Raw genomic sequence first — 18584 nt, forward strand, 5'->3', positions numbered from 1 at the left:
AGTAGGGTAAAGTGTCTTGCCCAAGGACACAACGACCAGGACAGAGAGCCCAGGGATCGAACCCGCAACCTTCCGGGTACAGATACGCTTCCCAACCACCTGAGCCACGGTCGCCCGTTTAACCTGTCAAGGACAAAAAAAAGTAAAGATAATTCTGTATCGAGCTTTGTAATTATTGCTTTCCTATTTTTTTTTTAGTATGGAGAGACTGCTCAATGGCCTGATGATTAGCACTGTTGCCTCAAAGAAAGAAGACCCTGAGTTCAAATCAAAAAGTTCTGTGTGGAGTTTGCATGGTCTCCCTGTGTTTGCGTGGGTTTACTCTGGATACTCTGGCTTCCTCACACAGTCCAAAGACATGCTGTTTGTGGGGTTAGGTTGATTGGTGATTCTGAATTGCCTGTAAGTATGAATGGTTGCCTGTGTTGGCTGTGCAATAGACTGGTAGCCTATCCAGGGTGTGCATCACCTCTCACCCTGTAACACATGGGGTAGGCTCCAGCCTCCCCATGACCCTGACAAGGACAAGAGGATGTATGGATGGAGTGACAGCTATGTGAAATTTGTTATAAATCCAATAAATTGGAGAAAATAACGGTGTGCATAACACGTTTTATGTTATCTAGATTCTAGAAATGAACTTCCATGGGTTGGATCAGTGGTTCCCAAACTTTTTTTGTTAGGCCCCCCTTTCTTTTACATGAAAAATCTCCCCCCCGTTGTTGACGAGGAAACAGAGTTCGCTACGCCACGTCAAAGGTGTGTGCCTTTTTTCACGTCATGCTGTGCACCACGTTATTGTTTACATGAGATGAATTTCTGCAATGGCAGATAGAGACAAAATACTGTTAATCTTACTAACCTCAGGTTTTACACGGTTACATACACACACAGTTACTGTCCCTCCATTGAGAAAGGCAGAGGCGTCACGGTGTGATTATTTTACATGTAGTTGTTTTTTTCCCTGTGTAATAATATTCAACATTGCTATCAATACATTTAAAAAAATGCCTCATTGTGCAAAAGGGCTTCAAAAACATAAACAGCTGTGGGATACTGTTTGTCCCTGATTTAAACCGGGGGACAAATCGTGGCAGGATCAGCCTGATATTATTTGTATCCCACTGTAACTTTACTGTATACAGAGCTAACATCTCCCAAATGTCAGGAGTAGTTAGTCATTATAAGAAGTGTTTGTAAATTTAAAATCAAGAATGTGGGATACTGTGTGTCCATGATTTGGAGAGCCCAGCGTGTGTACCCATACAGGGGTAACTAATACTGTTCCAGAGAGACCTACCTCGCCAGTTGAAGCCAAAGGGAAGATATGCTTCACCATATTTCCTACTTTTTGTCTTGAAAGGAAAGGTTGGTTTGGAAACATATTCAGCGATGCTTCATCTCCTGCTTTGCGTTTGTGTGGGAGCGCTGTCAAAAACCTGTTCATTATGCTAGCAGTGTCCAACCGTTATTTTATTTATTTATTTATTTCATTTTCATACCCCCCCCCCCCCACACACACACACACACACACACTTTAGGAACCTCTGGGTTGGATGAACTTTGTAGTAAATAAGTTAATTCATCAGTTAATTGAGTGGTCCAAGTTGGTCCAACTTAAATACATTAAATGGAATAACAGAATTGCATAATGCTAAAATGAGGCATTTTAATCATTTGGCAATCCTTTCCATGATTGTTTTTTGTTTGAATGTTGAAATAAATAAATAGATTAACAAAAGTAAACAAAAGCTCATCCTCAGCAAATATGCCTCCATGGAGACATGGACACTGTGGGCAGCCGACTGTAGACCGCATATACTGGCATGAAATGTAGGGTATATTTGTCCACAGCGTACACAAACAGTATGCAAATGCTCTGGGTGTGGACTGCCCTACTGGAATTCCACTGCGCAGGGCCCCACTGTCTCACATGTTACGTCGATACCAAGGCCCACAGTTGGCTGCCCACCCGTGCTCCACAGTGAATACATGGTACATATAAAAGTGGACCCGACACACTGAAATGTTTTTATTACTGTGAAGCATTTATTGATGTGACCCACTCCTCCCCTGCAGCTGAGCCAAGGACCACACCTCCTCAGTACATTACTGCCACTAACTCGTATCAAACATGGAACATTGCTCCATATACCACTGAGAATGGTGGAGCTGTGTGGGGAGGCCAAACTTGCAATTATATCAAGCAGGACCCAAATAGGTGTGTCTATGTTTGCACACCTACTGTAATGGAAGCGCTGATGGGCCATGGACTAACCCACAGGCAGAACAAAGAGGATTTTCTGTGAGCAATCTGTATTATGGAAAATCAAATTGGTAAAACAGGAAGAGCTTTCTTTCTTTTGTTTTTCACTGTTTAACTCTTACTTTCACTTACACTTTTATAAGATTGTAGGAGATATATCAGCAAATCTGCTTCCTGCAGCAAAAAATACACCAAACAACTACAAACTCTTTATGAACTTGATAAGATAACCAGAAACAAAGGAACAGTCCTCACCAACAGGTTTCTTAATTGTTGCCGCAGTGTTTATGAAACTTAAGTGTTACTTAGGAGCAGGCTCAAAGTTCACACTGTAAGTGAAACTATCACTGATCATTTGTACTCATTTTTCTTTAACAGTCATTCAGTGAGTTGCAGAGAGAGCAGTCAACAGGTATGTTGTCTATTAAATTTAATGTTATTATTAATGTGACTTGTTGCTTCTGTCTAAAAAACTGTTAAAACTGTTGGAGTCAAACTGGGTTTGAAGAATATGGTCCAAGTGTAAGTTGTTCTAAAGCTTTTATGTGGGTGGAAAAGGTGAATCTATGAACTAGATTTTTCTGTACCTTTACAGCAGGTGACACTACTGTAATTGTAGAAGACAGTATAGATAGACTGATCTACACCATTTAAATCAGCTGTGATGGATCAAGGACACACCTAAAACCTGCAGGGACACTGGCCCTCATGGACTGGGATTGGGGACCCCTGATCTACACTCTGTGAAGCACTTCTACCCCCCCCCCAACAAGTTAGATGACAGACAAGAATTCTTCCCAGGAATTCATTTAGTCATAATTGTACAACTTATGTTACTGAAACACAAATCAGAATTGTCCAGTCAGCAGTGGTTTCCATTGTATTAATGTTTTCTGTCTGTTTTCAGAGCTGCAGGATGGCTCATCAGCAGGATGGACTGTTTCCTCAATCACTGCTCAAAGCCTTCAGTGTTCTGATCTTCATCATTCTCCTAAAGGATGTCTGTAATGGTAATTAATACATAAATTGTCACGGTCCTGGGTCGGTGACCCAGTGTTTTGAGTTTCTTGTGTCCAAGTTTTTGTATTATGATATTAGTTCTCTTTGTTGCCCCAGTTTATTCTTTAGTCTAGTGTCTTAGTTTGGCTTTCTTGTATTCTCTTTAGATTTCTGAGTATTTAGTTAGCCGCTCTCTGTGTTTCTTAGTTGCTGTCTCCCCTAGTCAAGTCTGCGTCTATGTTACATTTCCTGTTTTACTTTGAAGGTCTGTGTCCTACGTGAATGTATTGAGTTTCGCTTCCCTTGGGTCTCGTTATGTCCGATTTCTCCCAGCTGTGCTCCCTCTTCTGTGTCTCATTCCCCTCGTTATTTCCCAGGGTATTTAAGCCCTGTGTTTCTCTGTGTCAGTGTTGTAGTCTCCCTCATGCTGTGTGTTTCTTCCTGTGGCTTCCTGTGTGTGTTTTCTTAGCTTGTTCCCAGTTTAGGTTTTGTAGAATTTTGTGTTCAGCAATAAAAGCTGCCATTTTGAGTTCAATCCTGTTTCCAATGAGTTTGCGTTTGGGTCCAATTCCTGCCTGCACACAGCTGAAACATGACATAAATAAATGTTTGGTTTCTTTCATATTTCAAGCACACATTTTAATTATTTATATTTGTGCTCTTAATGTGCCTTTATTAAGAGCCATGTTTTAAGAAGTCAAAACAACACTGGCGGGATACAAAACGGTTTTATTTTTATGAACCAACACATTTCAGTTTCTGTCAGCAGAGGTATTTAAACAGGATAGCTATATAGTATTATATTTTAACAAACACTATACACTAACAGAAATGTTAATAGTTTTAGAATCAGAGAAGATGCTTGTTAGAGACATGGCCTTTAGGTTTAGTAATTTAAAAAAAATATTGTGAGATGATGCTAAAAAAATCCCTCCTTCTGGCGATTTCTTATTTAAGAATTATGATTATTTGTTTTCAGGTCAGCCTCAGTTGATTGGTCCATCTCAGGCACTGGTGGCAAGAGCTGGTGATGATGTAATTTTGCCATGTCATCTGGAACCTGCATACGATGTTTCTACAAAGACACTGGAGTGGACAAGATCTTCACTTGACCCTAGATTTGTCTACGTTTCACGTGCCAGTCAGGAAATCGAAAAACTAAAAGATCCTTCTTTCAAAGGAAGGACGTCAGTGTTTGTTGATGAACTCAAGTCTGGAAATATTTCACTGAAAATCTCCAAAGTGAAATTTGATGATACAGGGACATACAAATGCTTTATTCCAGAGATGGAAAAAGAAGCTTTCGTCGAGCTAGTTGTTGGTAAGTAGCTTCTAGTCTTGTATTGTGCAGTCTTGTCCCTGGTATCATTTAAGAGCTCTTTGTTCTTGCCCATGATGGAGAGGTCGGAATGGAATAAATTGATTCTGTAGACAAATTTTTTGTTCTGGATTTTTTTGTTCAATAGTCTCTCGCCATTAAGATTAAGCTAACATAAACATTTTAGACTCTTCATTTCTTTGTAAGTGACCAAATTTATGAATTCAGAACTCTATTAGCTTAACAGGTACACAAGTATATTTTTGCATCTTGTAATTTCATTAATGCCCCCTTGACTTTTAAATTTCATGTTTTCTTTTCTTCAGCATCCGATGCTGCCACCTCACCTGTCATCGGTTTATCAGGGACTGACAAAAACAGAGGAGGAGTGGTGTTACAGTGTGAGTCTGCAGGCTGGTATCCAGAGCCTGAGCTGCTGTGGTTGGACGGTGAGGGAAACCTCCTCTCTGCTGGACCTACAGAGACCCTCAGAGGTCCTGATGACCTCTATACTGTCAGCAGCAGAGTGACTGTGGAGAAGAGACACAGCAACAACATCACCTGCAGAGTCCAACAGAAGAAAATCAGCCAGAACAGAGAGACACACATACATGTTCCAGGTTCAACTTATATTATTGCATTTATGATAGAAACACTTTTTGAACATATGAAGTCCAGATTTCTAGTTTTTTTTTTTTTTTTTTAAACCATTTCAGAGGATTTCTTTGAGGTCCCATCCAGTTCTCCCTCTGTCATCATTGGTTTGGCTGTTAGTTTGGCTCTTTGCATCATGCTGTTAATTTCATCAGCTGCTGTCCTTTTATGTAGAATGAAGAAACACAGTAAGTCACTGATACATTTTTCCTACCGCTACTATAAATCAGTGTTTTCATTTTCATTCCTTCTCATTTATTTTTAATTTCAAAAAGAGAACAACAGAAGCCCAGAGGATCACACTGATGTGGGAGGTGCTGACGTTCCTCTGAGTGGCTCTTCTCCCAAAACTAAGAATAAGACTTCATGCGTGAGTAGATAAACACAAACAAGTTAAATATAAAGATGTTCATTGTTTTTCAGAAATGAGATGAAATATTAATCCTAATTTCAAAATAAAACGATCTGAAATAATGCTTAACAGACATTATGTGCATTATGTGCATTATGAGCATTTACTAAGGTTGAGTAGAAAGAACTCTCTATTGATGTTAAAGGAATGAAGCAGAAACAATGTGATAACATCTGTGTGATGTCATTCATCATTATTAGATTACTGCTTCAGTAATGTCACAACAGTCTCTGTTTTGGTAAAAATGTTGCTACTGATGAAATTATTTTATATAATCAAGCTTTTCCTGGACTTCACGCATCACCAACAGAGACAGTAGGTGTGCTCATACATAAAAGAAACATATTGATTTAAAAATACAACCCAACAATGAAAAACAAGTTTTTCTACCTCATTGTTGTGTCTTATGTCATATGTGCAGATTTATTGATTGTAGCTTTAATCAGTGTTGCTCTCATGCTGTAATTCACATTACACTTTAAAGTAATGTGTTACATTATTTATTACCCGGAGTAAGTAATCCATTACACTATGTGTTATATTAGTTTTGTATTACTCCATAACAAACCCCAAAATGCACTTTCCCATAATCACCATTTAACAAGAAAAACCTTAGGAGGACAATCCCACACACTGACACAAATCTTCATCCTAATAACGGCACCAGAGGTGACAAAAGTAGAGATATTCTGTACTTAAGTAGATGTACAGAGACCTGTGTTAGAAAAAGCGCCATCTTCTGTCAATTTGGTACATGACGTCATGTGGTTGGTTGTTTGCGGCTGATAGACTTACATTGGTTTATGTTGTTAGCTGTTAGGTCTGCTCTTTGCAGCCCCGCTGGTTTAGAGACTTATTCCCGTGAACAAAGGAAGACAGAGCTCGATCCATTTAAACTTGCAAGGGAAGCTGATTGGACCAGGGTCTTGGAGCTGCAAGCTCCTCACCTGATCCCTGACACTCCAAAGAGCCAGCCTCCCCTACAGCCTTTTATTAACTTTGTGGTCACACAAACATCTCATTAATCATGCAACAGATAAAACACTCACATGTGAACATGTGTCATATGCATCTGCAACAGACAACATCTGATGTGTGTGTCTCTATGAGCATGTCTTTTGATCAGTGATATGTGTGTGTGTGTGTGTAGGAAGCAGAAGTCTGCATTCATCACTCTGCTAAAGATCTAATGATCTTACACAATGACAATCATATTGATCCACAATTCTCTAACAAGTGAGAGAATTGAGAACTGAGAGGAAAATAACTACAGTAAAACTAAAAATCAGTTTATGTGACTACATTTGTGCTGTTTGTTTTTTTTGTCTAGCTGCACTCAAACGTTTGGGTTTTTAAAGCACTTTACAAATGAGCACTGTGTGGAGGAGAGCAACTCTGAGTCACATGACCAACACAAACTGATTTTTCCTCCTCTGGCCGAGTGTACCAAGCTGTGCAACCAGCTGCTGCCATCAGCGCTGTTTTACAACATAACGGCCACTACATGCACATCACAGCACAAATATAACTAAGTTTCTTACTGAAGCACGATCGGGAATCGAGAATCCCATCAAAGTAGGTCAATGTGTTGCAAGGAAAAAGCAGATGCTCAGATGAAGAGATGCCACACTAGGGATCCACTTTAACCTCTGACTTTGGCACATGTCATCTCTTTTTATGCGACATCTCCTGGCTCAAATCAGTTTGATATTTGAAGGCTCACAGTGATGTAAAATAATGACTCCTCAGCAGTGCGTAAAAACAAAAGTAACAAGCCTGTTCTGAAAATATAATTAGTCAAAAGTACAGATATTTATTTAAAAATGTGAGTACAAGTAAAAGGATCTCAGAAAAATACTCAAGTAAAGATACTGAAAAATTCTACTGAAGTACAGTAACAAAGTATTTGTACTTTGTTTGTCTGCCATCTCTTAGTGGCCAATAACTTGGACGTCGGAACTTCAGGAGGAACAACAGAGGAGGGAGGAAGCTGAAAAGAATCTGCAGGACATTAACAAAGAGGTTTGTATTTGTTATTTGGTATATATTTGTCATGTGTGTGAGTGTGTCCCCATTAAATGAATCTTTATCTCTGTATTGTAATTATGAAGGAGATTATTTTGTTTATTTTGTAACAAATGTCTAAAAAAGTAACTGTTTCTATATATTAAACAAACTTATAATCCACGTTGAAATTCAAAGAAAGGACTGGCTTGCAGAAATGTGTCAGAATTAAATGGAATCGCCAGTTTATTGTCATTCGGAACAGTTAGTGCACATCAGAATGAAATTCCAGTGCATTTACTCATCATCAAATATAAAAATAAATAAATAAAATGAATGTCAAAAGGTATAAAATGCAAGAAAGATCCATGTGAGAATAAAAAATATGAAATATTTTAGTTTATTAGTAAGGAAATTAATAAGGAAAAGCTGCGCAGGATCTTAAATATATTGAACAGCAACAAAAGCAGCAGAAAAGTGTACAATCATCGTTCAGCCATGAACTGACACTGCTGTAAATATACAGTCATGGGGGACAGAGGGGAGGGGGAGGCAGTCAGGGTGGGTGGTTGGTGTGCTGATGGTTGGAGAATGAAACTATTGTAACATCTGGCTGTCCTGGTCCTGATGCTGCTAAACCTCTTTCCAGAGGGCAGCAGGGAGCACAGTGCATGGTGGGGGTGGGCGGAGTCTCTGATGACGTTATGGACTCTGCTGAGACAACATCTGTGCTCGACTTCCTGGATGGATGGAAGAGAAGTCCTGGTGATCTTCTCTTCAGTAATTTCCTCTCTGAGGCCCTGAAGCTGTCAAACCAGATGCAGACACAGCTGCTCAGCACACTTTGATGCTGCCTCAGTAGAAAGTGGAGATGCTGGAGGAGAAAGTTGTGCTCTCCTCATCCAAAATGCAAAGCGCAGACACTGCTGAGACTGTTCAACCAGTGCTGTTTAATGACTAGTCCAGACTGTCAGTTATCTAAGGCCTACACTGAAACATTGCATGGTGGTTAACACCATTTCCAAGAAGCAAGCAGGTCTTGGGTTCAAATCCCCCATCTTGACTGGATTTGCGTGTTCTCCCCGTGTCTGCAGGGATTCCCACCACAGTCCAAAGACATGTTAGTGGCGTTAGGTTAACAGATGATTCTAAATTGCCCATAGATGTGATGGTTGTCTGTCTCTGTCTTTATTGAGGAGTAATAGGTCAGGGCTTCTTTTAGGTTCAGCAGCTAACAAGAGGGTGTGTCGGTCAGAACACAGGAAAGAGGACGAGAGGCTTCCACTTTGCTGAACTGTCACAGTCAGCTGGTTTATTGTCACCTCAAAGCTCAATGTTGCCAATAGTCTGTAGTAAATAATAAGTTACTGTTAGACCAAATATATTACAGCAACAGTGGTTCAACTAATATAAACTCAAAATATAAAGTAAGATAAAGTTACACATCCATCTATGCATATAATGTCCATGACATAATATATAAAAACTCAAGTTATGTAAATATTACATTACTTGGTTCAAACATACAGAGAACTCAGATTAAACACAGTGGTGATGTCATACTACAAACAGAGACATTCACCAGCTATAACCATCATTAAAGGCGCCATCGTGTGGCTGAATGAAATTACTACACTATGGCAGCAGTTGGTGGCACAAGCCTTTAATCACCACGTGAAATTGCGCCGCTATGACTCGGTAGGAAGTAATTCAAGCCGCGGCAAAACTTGAGTTTGCAACTAAACATATTAAAGGTAACTTACGTTCAGACATTAACTTAACACTCGGAGCATCACCGTGAAGGATTGCAAACAGGAACACAGCTGACACGATGAGGTGATAACAAAAAACTGACCCGGAAGTACTTTCTCTCCCTCTGGAGCAGCAGCGCAGCACATCAAACTTATGCATATGTCATTTCCTATAACCTCACTCGTAACAATATTTTAGGAACATAAAATCTCAGAGCCTTTCATACAGTGTTAGCCCTGCGATAGACTGGTGACCTCTCCAGGGTCTGAATTTATTTACAAATACTTGTTCATGTATTAGTTTTTATATATCATTCTGTTATATTTACTTAATACAGCTTTTATTTACAGCTTTAATGTGACTCTGGTTGTGTTATCATTATTGTCTGTTAAACATGAACATGAACAAGCTTTAATTTCACTCCGGATGTTTTTTCATTATTGTGTCTGAAACATGAACATTTCTTCCTTCTGCTCTTTCTTCATGTAACATTTCACATGAATACTGAAATCATCAATCAGCTCCAGCAGGAGAAAGAAAGAGCAGAGGACCTGAAGACGAAGCTGGAGGACAAAAATCGTGAGGTTTGTGTTTCCATTATAAACATTCAGAATTTACTGACCCAGCTCTGTTTATCTCTGTATAGTAAAGAGTTATGAAGGAAACTTTAGATATTATTTTGTTTATTTCACAACAAATGTCTATTATATTAAAGATCAAATTGCACTAAGTGGAAGTGAGATTTAAAGCTTCTTTTTATTGTTAAGTTTGATGTGATTAACTGTGTGTGAAGAGACAAAGACAATAGTGAGAATATTGCACATGTTCATTTCATTAAAGATACAGGATCCTTTAAAAGCTGTGGCTATGTTTAACTTCATCATTATTCTACAAACCTTAAACTGACAGTAACAATAAATGTGCTGATTTTAGAGAATTCGAGTCTGCTATTATTTTTGTTTATTTGTTTGGTGGTTCCAGGTCATAAGCTGGAGCAGAGTAGTGCAAACCTTCAGTAACTGCATTCAAATAAAATGCTGAAGAAATAACATTTTTTGCTCATGTTTGATGTTGAGCTACGTGCTATTGAATTAAATTCTAAAGGCTGTCCTCGTACGTATCATTAACTCTGAGACTGTGGCTGACTTCATTACCGCCTTTTTAAACTCCGCCTTTTTTTGATCCAGATTGTACAGATACTAACTGTTTCACACCTCCTTTGGTTGATGATTTTTCCAACGCTATGTTATCTGTTATCCACCTGTTGTTCCATCTTGGATACTGTGGCCCCTATAAAGATGAAATGTCCCAGAACTTCTCATCAACCATGCTAAATGACACTATACGAGCCTCATGTCGTGTCTGCCGTCAATCTGAAAGGAGGTGGAAAAAAGACGGGCTTCAGATATCCTATGACATTCTTTGTAGGAATACCAGAACTCTGTAAAGGCAGCTAAAGCAGCTTTCCTATCAGATATTATTGAGACTAATAGCCACAACCCTCGAATGTTATTCAAAATTTTTAATTCAGTGATAAATCCCTGTCCGGACTCTTTGAGCTCGGCCTCCCAGGCTCTCTGTGAGCAATTTCTTAATCATTTTACTGGAAAAGTTTTATTACTGAAGGCTTCACACTCTCACTCACTTGTGTTGAGTCCTGTTCCGGTTTTAGGATGCTTGTCCACCTTTTCTCACTTTGAGCTGCTATCACTCCCCACTCTTAAGGAAATAATTGAAAAATTAAGAAACTGAAATTCTGTGCATGATATCCTTCCTTCCCGTTTTATCAAGGAAGGTTTTGAGGAAACTGGGTCTTACATCTTTTAATGAATTTATCATTGTTTGTGGGCTGTGTCCCGACTGCTTTTAAACATGCGGTAGTGCACCCTATTCTGAAAAAAAAAAGTAATATCGATCAGAAAGACCCTGCAAATTATAGGCCAATCTCTTCCGTATTTATCAAAAATTTTGGAGAAAGCCGTCTTTCTCCAAATACATGCTTACTTAGTTGCAAATAATATTACTGACAAATACCAGTCTGGCTTTAAGCCACACCATAGCACTGAAACGGCCCTGCTAAGAGTCTATAATGATCTTCTTGTATTTGCTGACTCTGGTCGCCCTGCCGTTTTAGTTTTATTGGATCTGTCCTCAGCCTTTGACATGGTTGATATATATAATATACTCTTGAGGAGGCTAGAGCATGTTGTAGGCATCAAGGGTTCTGCCCTTAACTGGTTTAATTCTTACCTCACAGATAGATCCTTCTCTGTTGTGATGGGAGGATACTCTTCCTCTGTTGCCCCTCTCTGCTGTGGTGTGCCCCAGGGGTCTGTATTGGGCCCTTTATTGTTCTCTTTGTATATGCTACCCTTGGGCTTCATATTTGGAAAATGCAATGTTTCTTATCACTTTTACGCTGATGACATTCAAACCTATTGTCAACTGACTGATGATTTGTCAGCATCACTGCACTCCCTGTGCGATTGCCTGAGAGAGGTTAAAGATTGGCTGTCAGATAATTCCCTCATTTTAAATGAGAAAAAAACTGAAGTTATGGTGTTCGACAGCCATATTCTTCGAGACCAGCTTGTTGCCCTGCTGGGGCCCCTAGCTAACTCTCTCTCTGATTCTATGCGTAACCCGGGTGTCTATTTGGATAGCTCCTTAAAGCTCGATAAGCAAGTATCATCTGTAGTTAAATCTGTTTTTTTTTTTTTCTTCAATTGCGGCAGATTTCTAAAGCTAAGCTATATACCACACAGGGACCTGGAAAAACTTATCCACGCTTTTGTGACCTCCAGGTTAGATTATTGTAATTCTCTCTACTGTGGTCTCCAAGCCTTCTCTCTTCGAAGGCTGCAACTCGTTCAGAATGCTGCGGCTCGCCGAAATTTGATCCTATTACTCCAGCTGTTGTTGATCTACACTGGTTACCTATCAAATATTGCATTGAGTTTAAAATCTTGCTACTCACTTTTAAAATCCTGAATAACATTGCACCCAGCTACCTTACTGACCTCCTCAATCTGTACACTCATTGCCGTGCATTAAGATCATCAGATCAATTACTCCTGGCCCAACCTAAGTTTAGACTGAAGACCAGAGGCGATCGTGCCTTTGCTTCAGCTGCACCCAACCTTTGGAATAGCCTCCCTGCTTCTATTCGAGCCTTGGACTGTATCCAATCCTTTAAATCAAGTTTGAAAGCATATCTATTTGACTTGGCTTTCCTGACCACTTAATACCCTTTTAAACTTTTATTAAATGTATTATTTTGTTACTAATTTTACTGCGGTTTTTGTCTTCTTAGTGGATTTTTTTATTCGAGATCTGACCTTCCCTCTTCATTGAGGTTGATGCCTATTTTATTTAACTCTGGTCTATTAGTGCCTCTATTCTGTTTGTGCTAGTGCCTGATCTGTACCCTGTCATTGACTTATGTTGATTCTCCATATTAATGTGAAGCACTGTGGTGTGCCTTCGGGTTTTTAAATGTGCTATATAAATAAAACTGTATTGTATTGTGACTTTAATTTTCATGTGTAATCATTGTATCATCCATCAAGTCTCTTCCGCTTATCCTTCCCAGGGTCACAGGGGGCGCTGGAGCCTATCCCAGCTGTCATAGGACGAGAGGCGGGGTACACCCTGGACAGGTCGCCAGTCTGTCGCAAGGCCAACACATAGACACAGACAACCATTCACACTCACCTATGGGCAGTTTACTAATTAACCTGGGAGGAAGCCAGAGTACCTGGAGAGAAAACCCACACAAACACGGGGAGAACATGCAAACTCCACACAGAAAGACCCCGGCCTGTTGGTGGAATTGAACTGAGGACCTTCTTGGTGTGAGGCAACAGTGCTAACCACCATGATTGCGTGGGTTCTCTCTGGGTACTCTGGCTTCCTCCGCCAGTGTGGGTGCCAATGGTTGTCTGTGTCTATGCGTTAGCCCTGCGCAGACTGGCAGCCTATCCAGGGTGTACCCTGCCTCTTGCCTAGCTAGGATAGGCTCCAGCTCCCCTCAACTCTGGGAAGGATAAGCGGTAGAGAATGGATGGATAGCTTTCTTGTGTTTGTGACTATATTTAAAATAATTTACTTTATTTATATTTTACTCTGTACAGTCTGTATTAGGGCTGGGCAAAACGATTATTTTCCTAATCGATGAATCTAACGATTAATTTTTCAATCCGATTCTATTTTGATTTGCTTCGATTATCGATTATTTCCCCATTATTTGACTTGTACAGCAATTTCACATTTGCTAATTTATGTATCTCAATGAAAAACACAAATTTCATTATTTGAACACCTTTTAATAAAAACATTGCAAAATGAAGTTGTAGTAGTAGTACAATCTTATATTAGAGATAGCATTTAACAAGAAATGAAATGTGAAAACATATATAAAATTAAGGAAAAGCATTGGTGTCTTTAAACAAAATGTAACATTCACTTTGCTTTCTGCAAAAAAGTGCTCTTCATTCACAAAACAAAATCCATTTTGTTGCCATTTCTCACGTTTCTCTGTGTGTGTGAGTTCAATCATCAATCATGTTAATTACATGAAGTAGTTATGGATTGGAGATTTAATAAAAACAAAATCCACAATAAAATTGTAGTACAGTTTTGTTTTTAACAAAAAAATTAAATGTTGTGCAAAACAAATATGAAAAAAGGAAATCATAGCAAAAAATGAATAAAATATAAACAGCAGCAATGGCGTCTTTGAACAAATAACACTTAACATTCACTTTGCTCTCTGCAAAAAAAGTGCTCTTTGTTAACAAAATATCCATTTTGCTGCCTTCTCTCCTATTTCTGTGTGTGTTCAATCACGTTCATCACATGAAGTAGTTATGCATTGGTGTGGAGGAATGTTAGCATTTCTACATGCTCAGCAGTCAGGCTTGCCCTGTTTTTGGTGACAATGTTTCCAGCAACTGAAAAAAGCCTTTCAGATGGTGTTGATGTGGTAGGTACAGCCAGCAAACGACTGAATCACTTCCTTTTCTGTTAAAATATCCCCATACTGTAGAACTGCGTGTTCGGGTGGAGTGATTTAAGTCGACTGCGGCTGCCTCACTCATGTTGCTGCTACTCGCTGCGCCATGTCTGTTTTGAAAGTGACGACACATCAACGCACATCTTTTTTTACAGCGACATGTTTTACGTGTCGAAATAATCGATTACGTCGACGCGTTGTACCAGCCCTAGTCTGTATCAATAAAAAACACACCAATCAGACTGTGTAAGGGGACACAATTGTTGGAAACATGTTGCTCACAGTGTGAAGCTTCAGTAATTTTGGCACTTTTATCAACAAAGTGCTGCAGAAACATCAACATCTGTCTGTCTTTCTTTCTGACAGATGATCAACTCTAAGTTAGAGAAGGCTGACTTCATTCAGAAGTGGATGCAGACATTTCTTACACTGGAATCAGAGGTCAGTGAAAGCATCTCTCAGCACACAGAGGTAAACATGGACATATGTGATGCTGTCATCCTCCCAATGATCACAGACCTGTGCACTTATATTCCTGCAGTTTTGTCCAGCAGCAGTTTCTGTGTCATTAACCAAACACAACTTTGAAATCCTACCACTGCAAGATTGTTGACATCTTGACATACAGCTTTCATGTGACTCTGGTTTTGTTTCATTATTGTGTCTGAAGCATGAACTTTTTTTCTTCTGCTCTTTCTTCGTGTAACATTTCAGCTGCAGTTAGAGAAGAATACTGATGTCATCGATCAGCTCAAGCAGGTGAAAGAAGCATCAGAGGACCTGAAGAATCAGCTGGAGAACAAAAATCCAGAGGTTTGTCTTTCAGTTATAAACATTGTGAATTTGCTGATTCAACTCTCTTTGTGAAAAGTATAATTGTAAACATCAGTATTTACTCACCATCAGACTCAACTGTATAAATAAACTAATCTAAATCTAAATGTCTAAAATATGAGAAAAAGAATTTATGATATACAAACTGTGGATCTCAGTAAATGAACACTGTCATCTTCCTTTTACCGAGATTTTGTGGATGTGGCAAAACAGGATGACACACTGTAAAAAATGCTCCACAGCAAAGAAGAAAAAAGTCTGCCCTAAAATCAATGTGTCATCAAATTTGATATGTAGGAGTCTGAAAGGGCTGAATATTTATATGTTCTTATGTTAATTTCATCTTCTAAACTGACAGCATTTTGTGCTTTTGAAATTTGAGCTTCTATATTAAATATTGATGTTATCACACACCTGATCAAATAGCAGTAAGTGAAGTGAGATTTAAAGCTTCTGTTTATTGTTGCATTTGATGTGATTAACTGTGTGTGAAGAGACAAAGACAAGAGTGAGAATATTGCTCAGGTTCATTTCATTAAAGATACAGGATCCTTGTTAAAGCTGTGATTTTGTTTAAGTTCATTATTATTCTACAAACCTTAAACAGACAGTAACACAAATAAATGTGCTTTCAGACTTTAGAGTATATGAGACTTGTGTGGTTGAAGGTCATAAGCTGGAACAGAGTAGCAGCAACCAGCAGTAGTCGTTTTTCAATAAAATGTCTATGAAATGAAGTGATTTTAGTTTTGTGTGTTTAAACATGTTGCTCACACTGTGGAGCTTCAACAATTTTGTCACTTTATCAACAAAGTGCTGAAACATCAACATCTGTCTTTCTTTCTGACAGATGTCCAAATCTGAGACGGAGCTGGATGAAATCATTCAGAGGCTGACGCAAACATTTCCTACACTGGAATCAAAGGTCAGTGAAAGCATCACTCAGAAGAATGGTGGTGGGGGGGAATAAAGTGGAGATGATGGCGAAAGATTTCGAGAGGGTTTTCAAAATGCTGCGTTTTTCCTTGGGGACAACGCCGTCTCAGTGTGGATGGGAGGCCGAAACGGAGAGAAAAAGATGCTTTTTCAAACGAAAAAGCATCAGTGTGGACGTAGCCTGAGTGAGTTCTGTCAGTGAGGAAGACCAGCAGCCCGATACACATGGGGGTGCTGATACCTGGGGAAGGTGTCAGTTTTCTCACCAGTTCCTCGGGCATGATCCACCAACAAACAGCACTTCTACGTGACTGTGTCCTCCAGATGTGTAAAGCTCAGGTGAAGAGCAGAGAGAGCAGAGGACATCGCGCTGTGGAGCCGTTTGGCCAGTACGAAGACTGACGTGGAAGGGACTCTACCAAAACTTCATTATTAAGGGAGTTAATGCAAAGGGCAGGTGGCATTAAAACATGTGATGGAGACAGATTTGAAACATGATGGAACAACAGTCTGCCACAGCGAGGTGTTAAAGATGTCTGTAAGGACGTGTGAAGGCTCGTTAGCACCAGTGTTGATCACGTTACTTGAAAAAAGTAATTGGTTACTAATTTCTGATTACTTCTCCAAAAAAGTAAACTTGTTACATTACTTGTTACTTGAAAATGTAATCGGATTACGCGTTATTGCCCATCTGTGCTCAGCACACTCTCTGAGTACTCGTCCTTGAATGTTGTCCTGCTGCCTTTCATACACTCACTCTCCTCAGAGTTTTACAGACATCAGTCACTCTGAGATTCAATGTTTTCTCATCAGGGTGAAGACTGTCTGTTATTGCAGGGTGTTGTTGTTGGTTGAAAATGTACAGAGAGATTTGTTGACCTTATTGAAACAGTGTGTGTTGTTGTCACACATACTTGCTTCAATTATATGAAAACTCTTAATTTAAGACAAAGCTCAAATAATTTACTTATAATGAAATTCAAATACAGTTTTTTCTTCAGGTTCTCCATTCTAAAATTTATATCATATCAAGCTCTTAATTCAATATAGTAACTGATTTATTGACTCTGTGTAATCGCCCAAATGCTATAACAAAAACATAAAAACATATCTTTGTCTTCTATGTTTTTGTTTCTTTTTAATTGCAGCTTTGTGAAACTATCAGTCAAGTCCAGGGAGATAAAGAGAAGATGGAGAGACTGAACAAGGTGCTCGACTCCACAAAACAACAGGTTCATTTTTTTTTTATACACTAACTTCCTGCATTTACATGACTGCCATGTTTAATCAGGTCTCTTTCTCTGTTGATTGAAACACTCGAAACATTAAGAAAATCAGATTTTATATAATTAATTGAAAATAAGCAGAGCTGTACTGATTGAAAGTTTCTAGGCTGATTCATCTGCTGTTTGTAATGATACTGTGATTATTTGCAACAATCATTGTTATTTTCTATTCTCCGTGCTTGAAAGTGTTTATTTCATTTATTTCCCAGGCGGTGCCTCATAGATTTGAAACATGAACTCAGAAATTTGTCCACAAATTTCATCATAGTTGCTGTAGGACTAAATTTAACTGCAGAATGACAGAAGAATGTTGCAACCTTGTTCTTTATTAATTTTTTATTTAGGAACATGTTGATCTCCAATTATATGTCACTGAGCAGACATGATGCTTAAACTTGATGCACATCTGTGACCGATTTTCTAACTTTGGATCGACCCATTGATTGATTGCCTGCTACCAGGTCATCTGTGCAACTGCCTTGTATTAAACCCGATTCTTTGATCCCCATGATAGAACAGAGAAAATCCGACTCAGAGTGGTCAAAACATTTCTAATTCTTTATTCGATCATCTTCCGGAAGAGAGAGCCCTTCACAGCCCAAAGCCAGTTGTAGAAACTCTAACATTAGAAGTTAAAAATGTGTCTCATATAGGTGTTATTTTGGTACCTTACACATCACACACAGCCTCGATACAAACAACTCCTTATATGTTACTAGTTCCTCTTTTTTCTGTCTGGTTTCCTGTTTTTATTTATATGCTTGTACAGCTCTACACTAACTTCCTGTTTTTCAGTGTGGCTGAGCACTTAGTTTGTGAGTCAAAAGTGGCCTTGGTTTTCAAGCCTTTATTATTAAAATACATAAAACAATATACTCAGAAAATAAGCACTAAGAATATATGTTTATTGCATAACACTTGCAATCAAACGTTGTTGCCTAGATATTGTATAATCATGGAGTATATACAGGGAGTGCAGAATTATTAGGCAAGTTGTATTTTTGAGGAATAATTGTATTATTGAACAACAACCATGTTCTCAATGAACCCAAAAAACTCATTAATATCAAAGCTGAATGTTTTTGGAAGTAGTTTTTAGTTTGTTTTTA

At 38.9% G+C, this 18584-nt stretch overlaps 1 protein-coding gene across 1 annotated transcript in view; it reads left to right on the plus strand.

The window, feature by feature from the left end:
* Window positions 1–2587: 2587 nt before the first annotated feature.
* Window positions 2588–18584, plus strand: part of LOC102302937 (early endosome antigen 1) — a 40540-nt gene continuing 24543 nt past the window's right edge. The window contains exons 1-12 of the mRNA XM_042215679.1: window positions 2588–2678; window positions 3174–3276; window positions 4245–4586; window positions 4910–5203; window positions 5300–5425; window positions 5513–5607; window positions 7585–7671; window positions 9927–9989; window positions 14786–14860; window positions 15134–15232; window positions 16104–16178; window positions 17338–17421. Of these exons, the coding sequence (XP_042071613.1) occupies window positions 3183–3276; window positions 4245–4586; window positions 4910–5203; window positions 5300–5425; window positions 5513–5607; window positions 7585–7671; window positions 9927–9989; window positions 14786–14860; window positions 15134–15232; window positions 16104–16178; window positions 17338–17421 (1434 nt within the window). The 5' untranslated portion in view covers window positions 2588–2678; window positions 3174–3182. The remainder of the gene's footprint in view (window positions 2679–3173; window positions 3277–4244; window positions 4587–4909; window positions 5204–5299; window positions 5426–5512; window positions 5608–7584; window positions 7672–9926; window positions 9990–14785; window positions 14861–15133; window positions 15233–16103; window positions 16179–17337; window positions 17422–18584) is intronic.

Source organism: Haplochromis burtoni, unplaced genomic scaffold (genome assembly GCF_018398535.1).
Source record: "Haplochromis burtoni strain Fernald_Lab_line unplaced genomic scaffold, NCSU_Asbu1 Contig_793, whole genome shotgun sequence".
Taxonomy (NCBI): Eukaryota; Metazoa; Chordata; class Actinopteri; order Cichliformes; family Cichlidae; genus Haplochromis; species Haplochromis burtoni.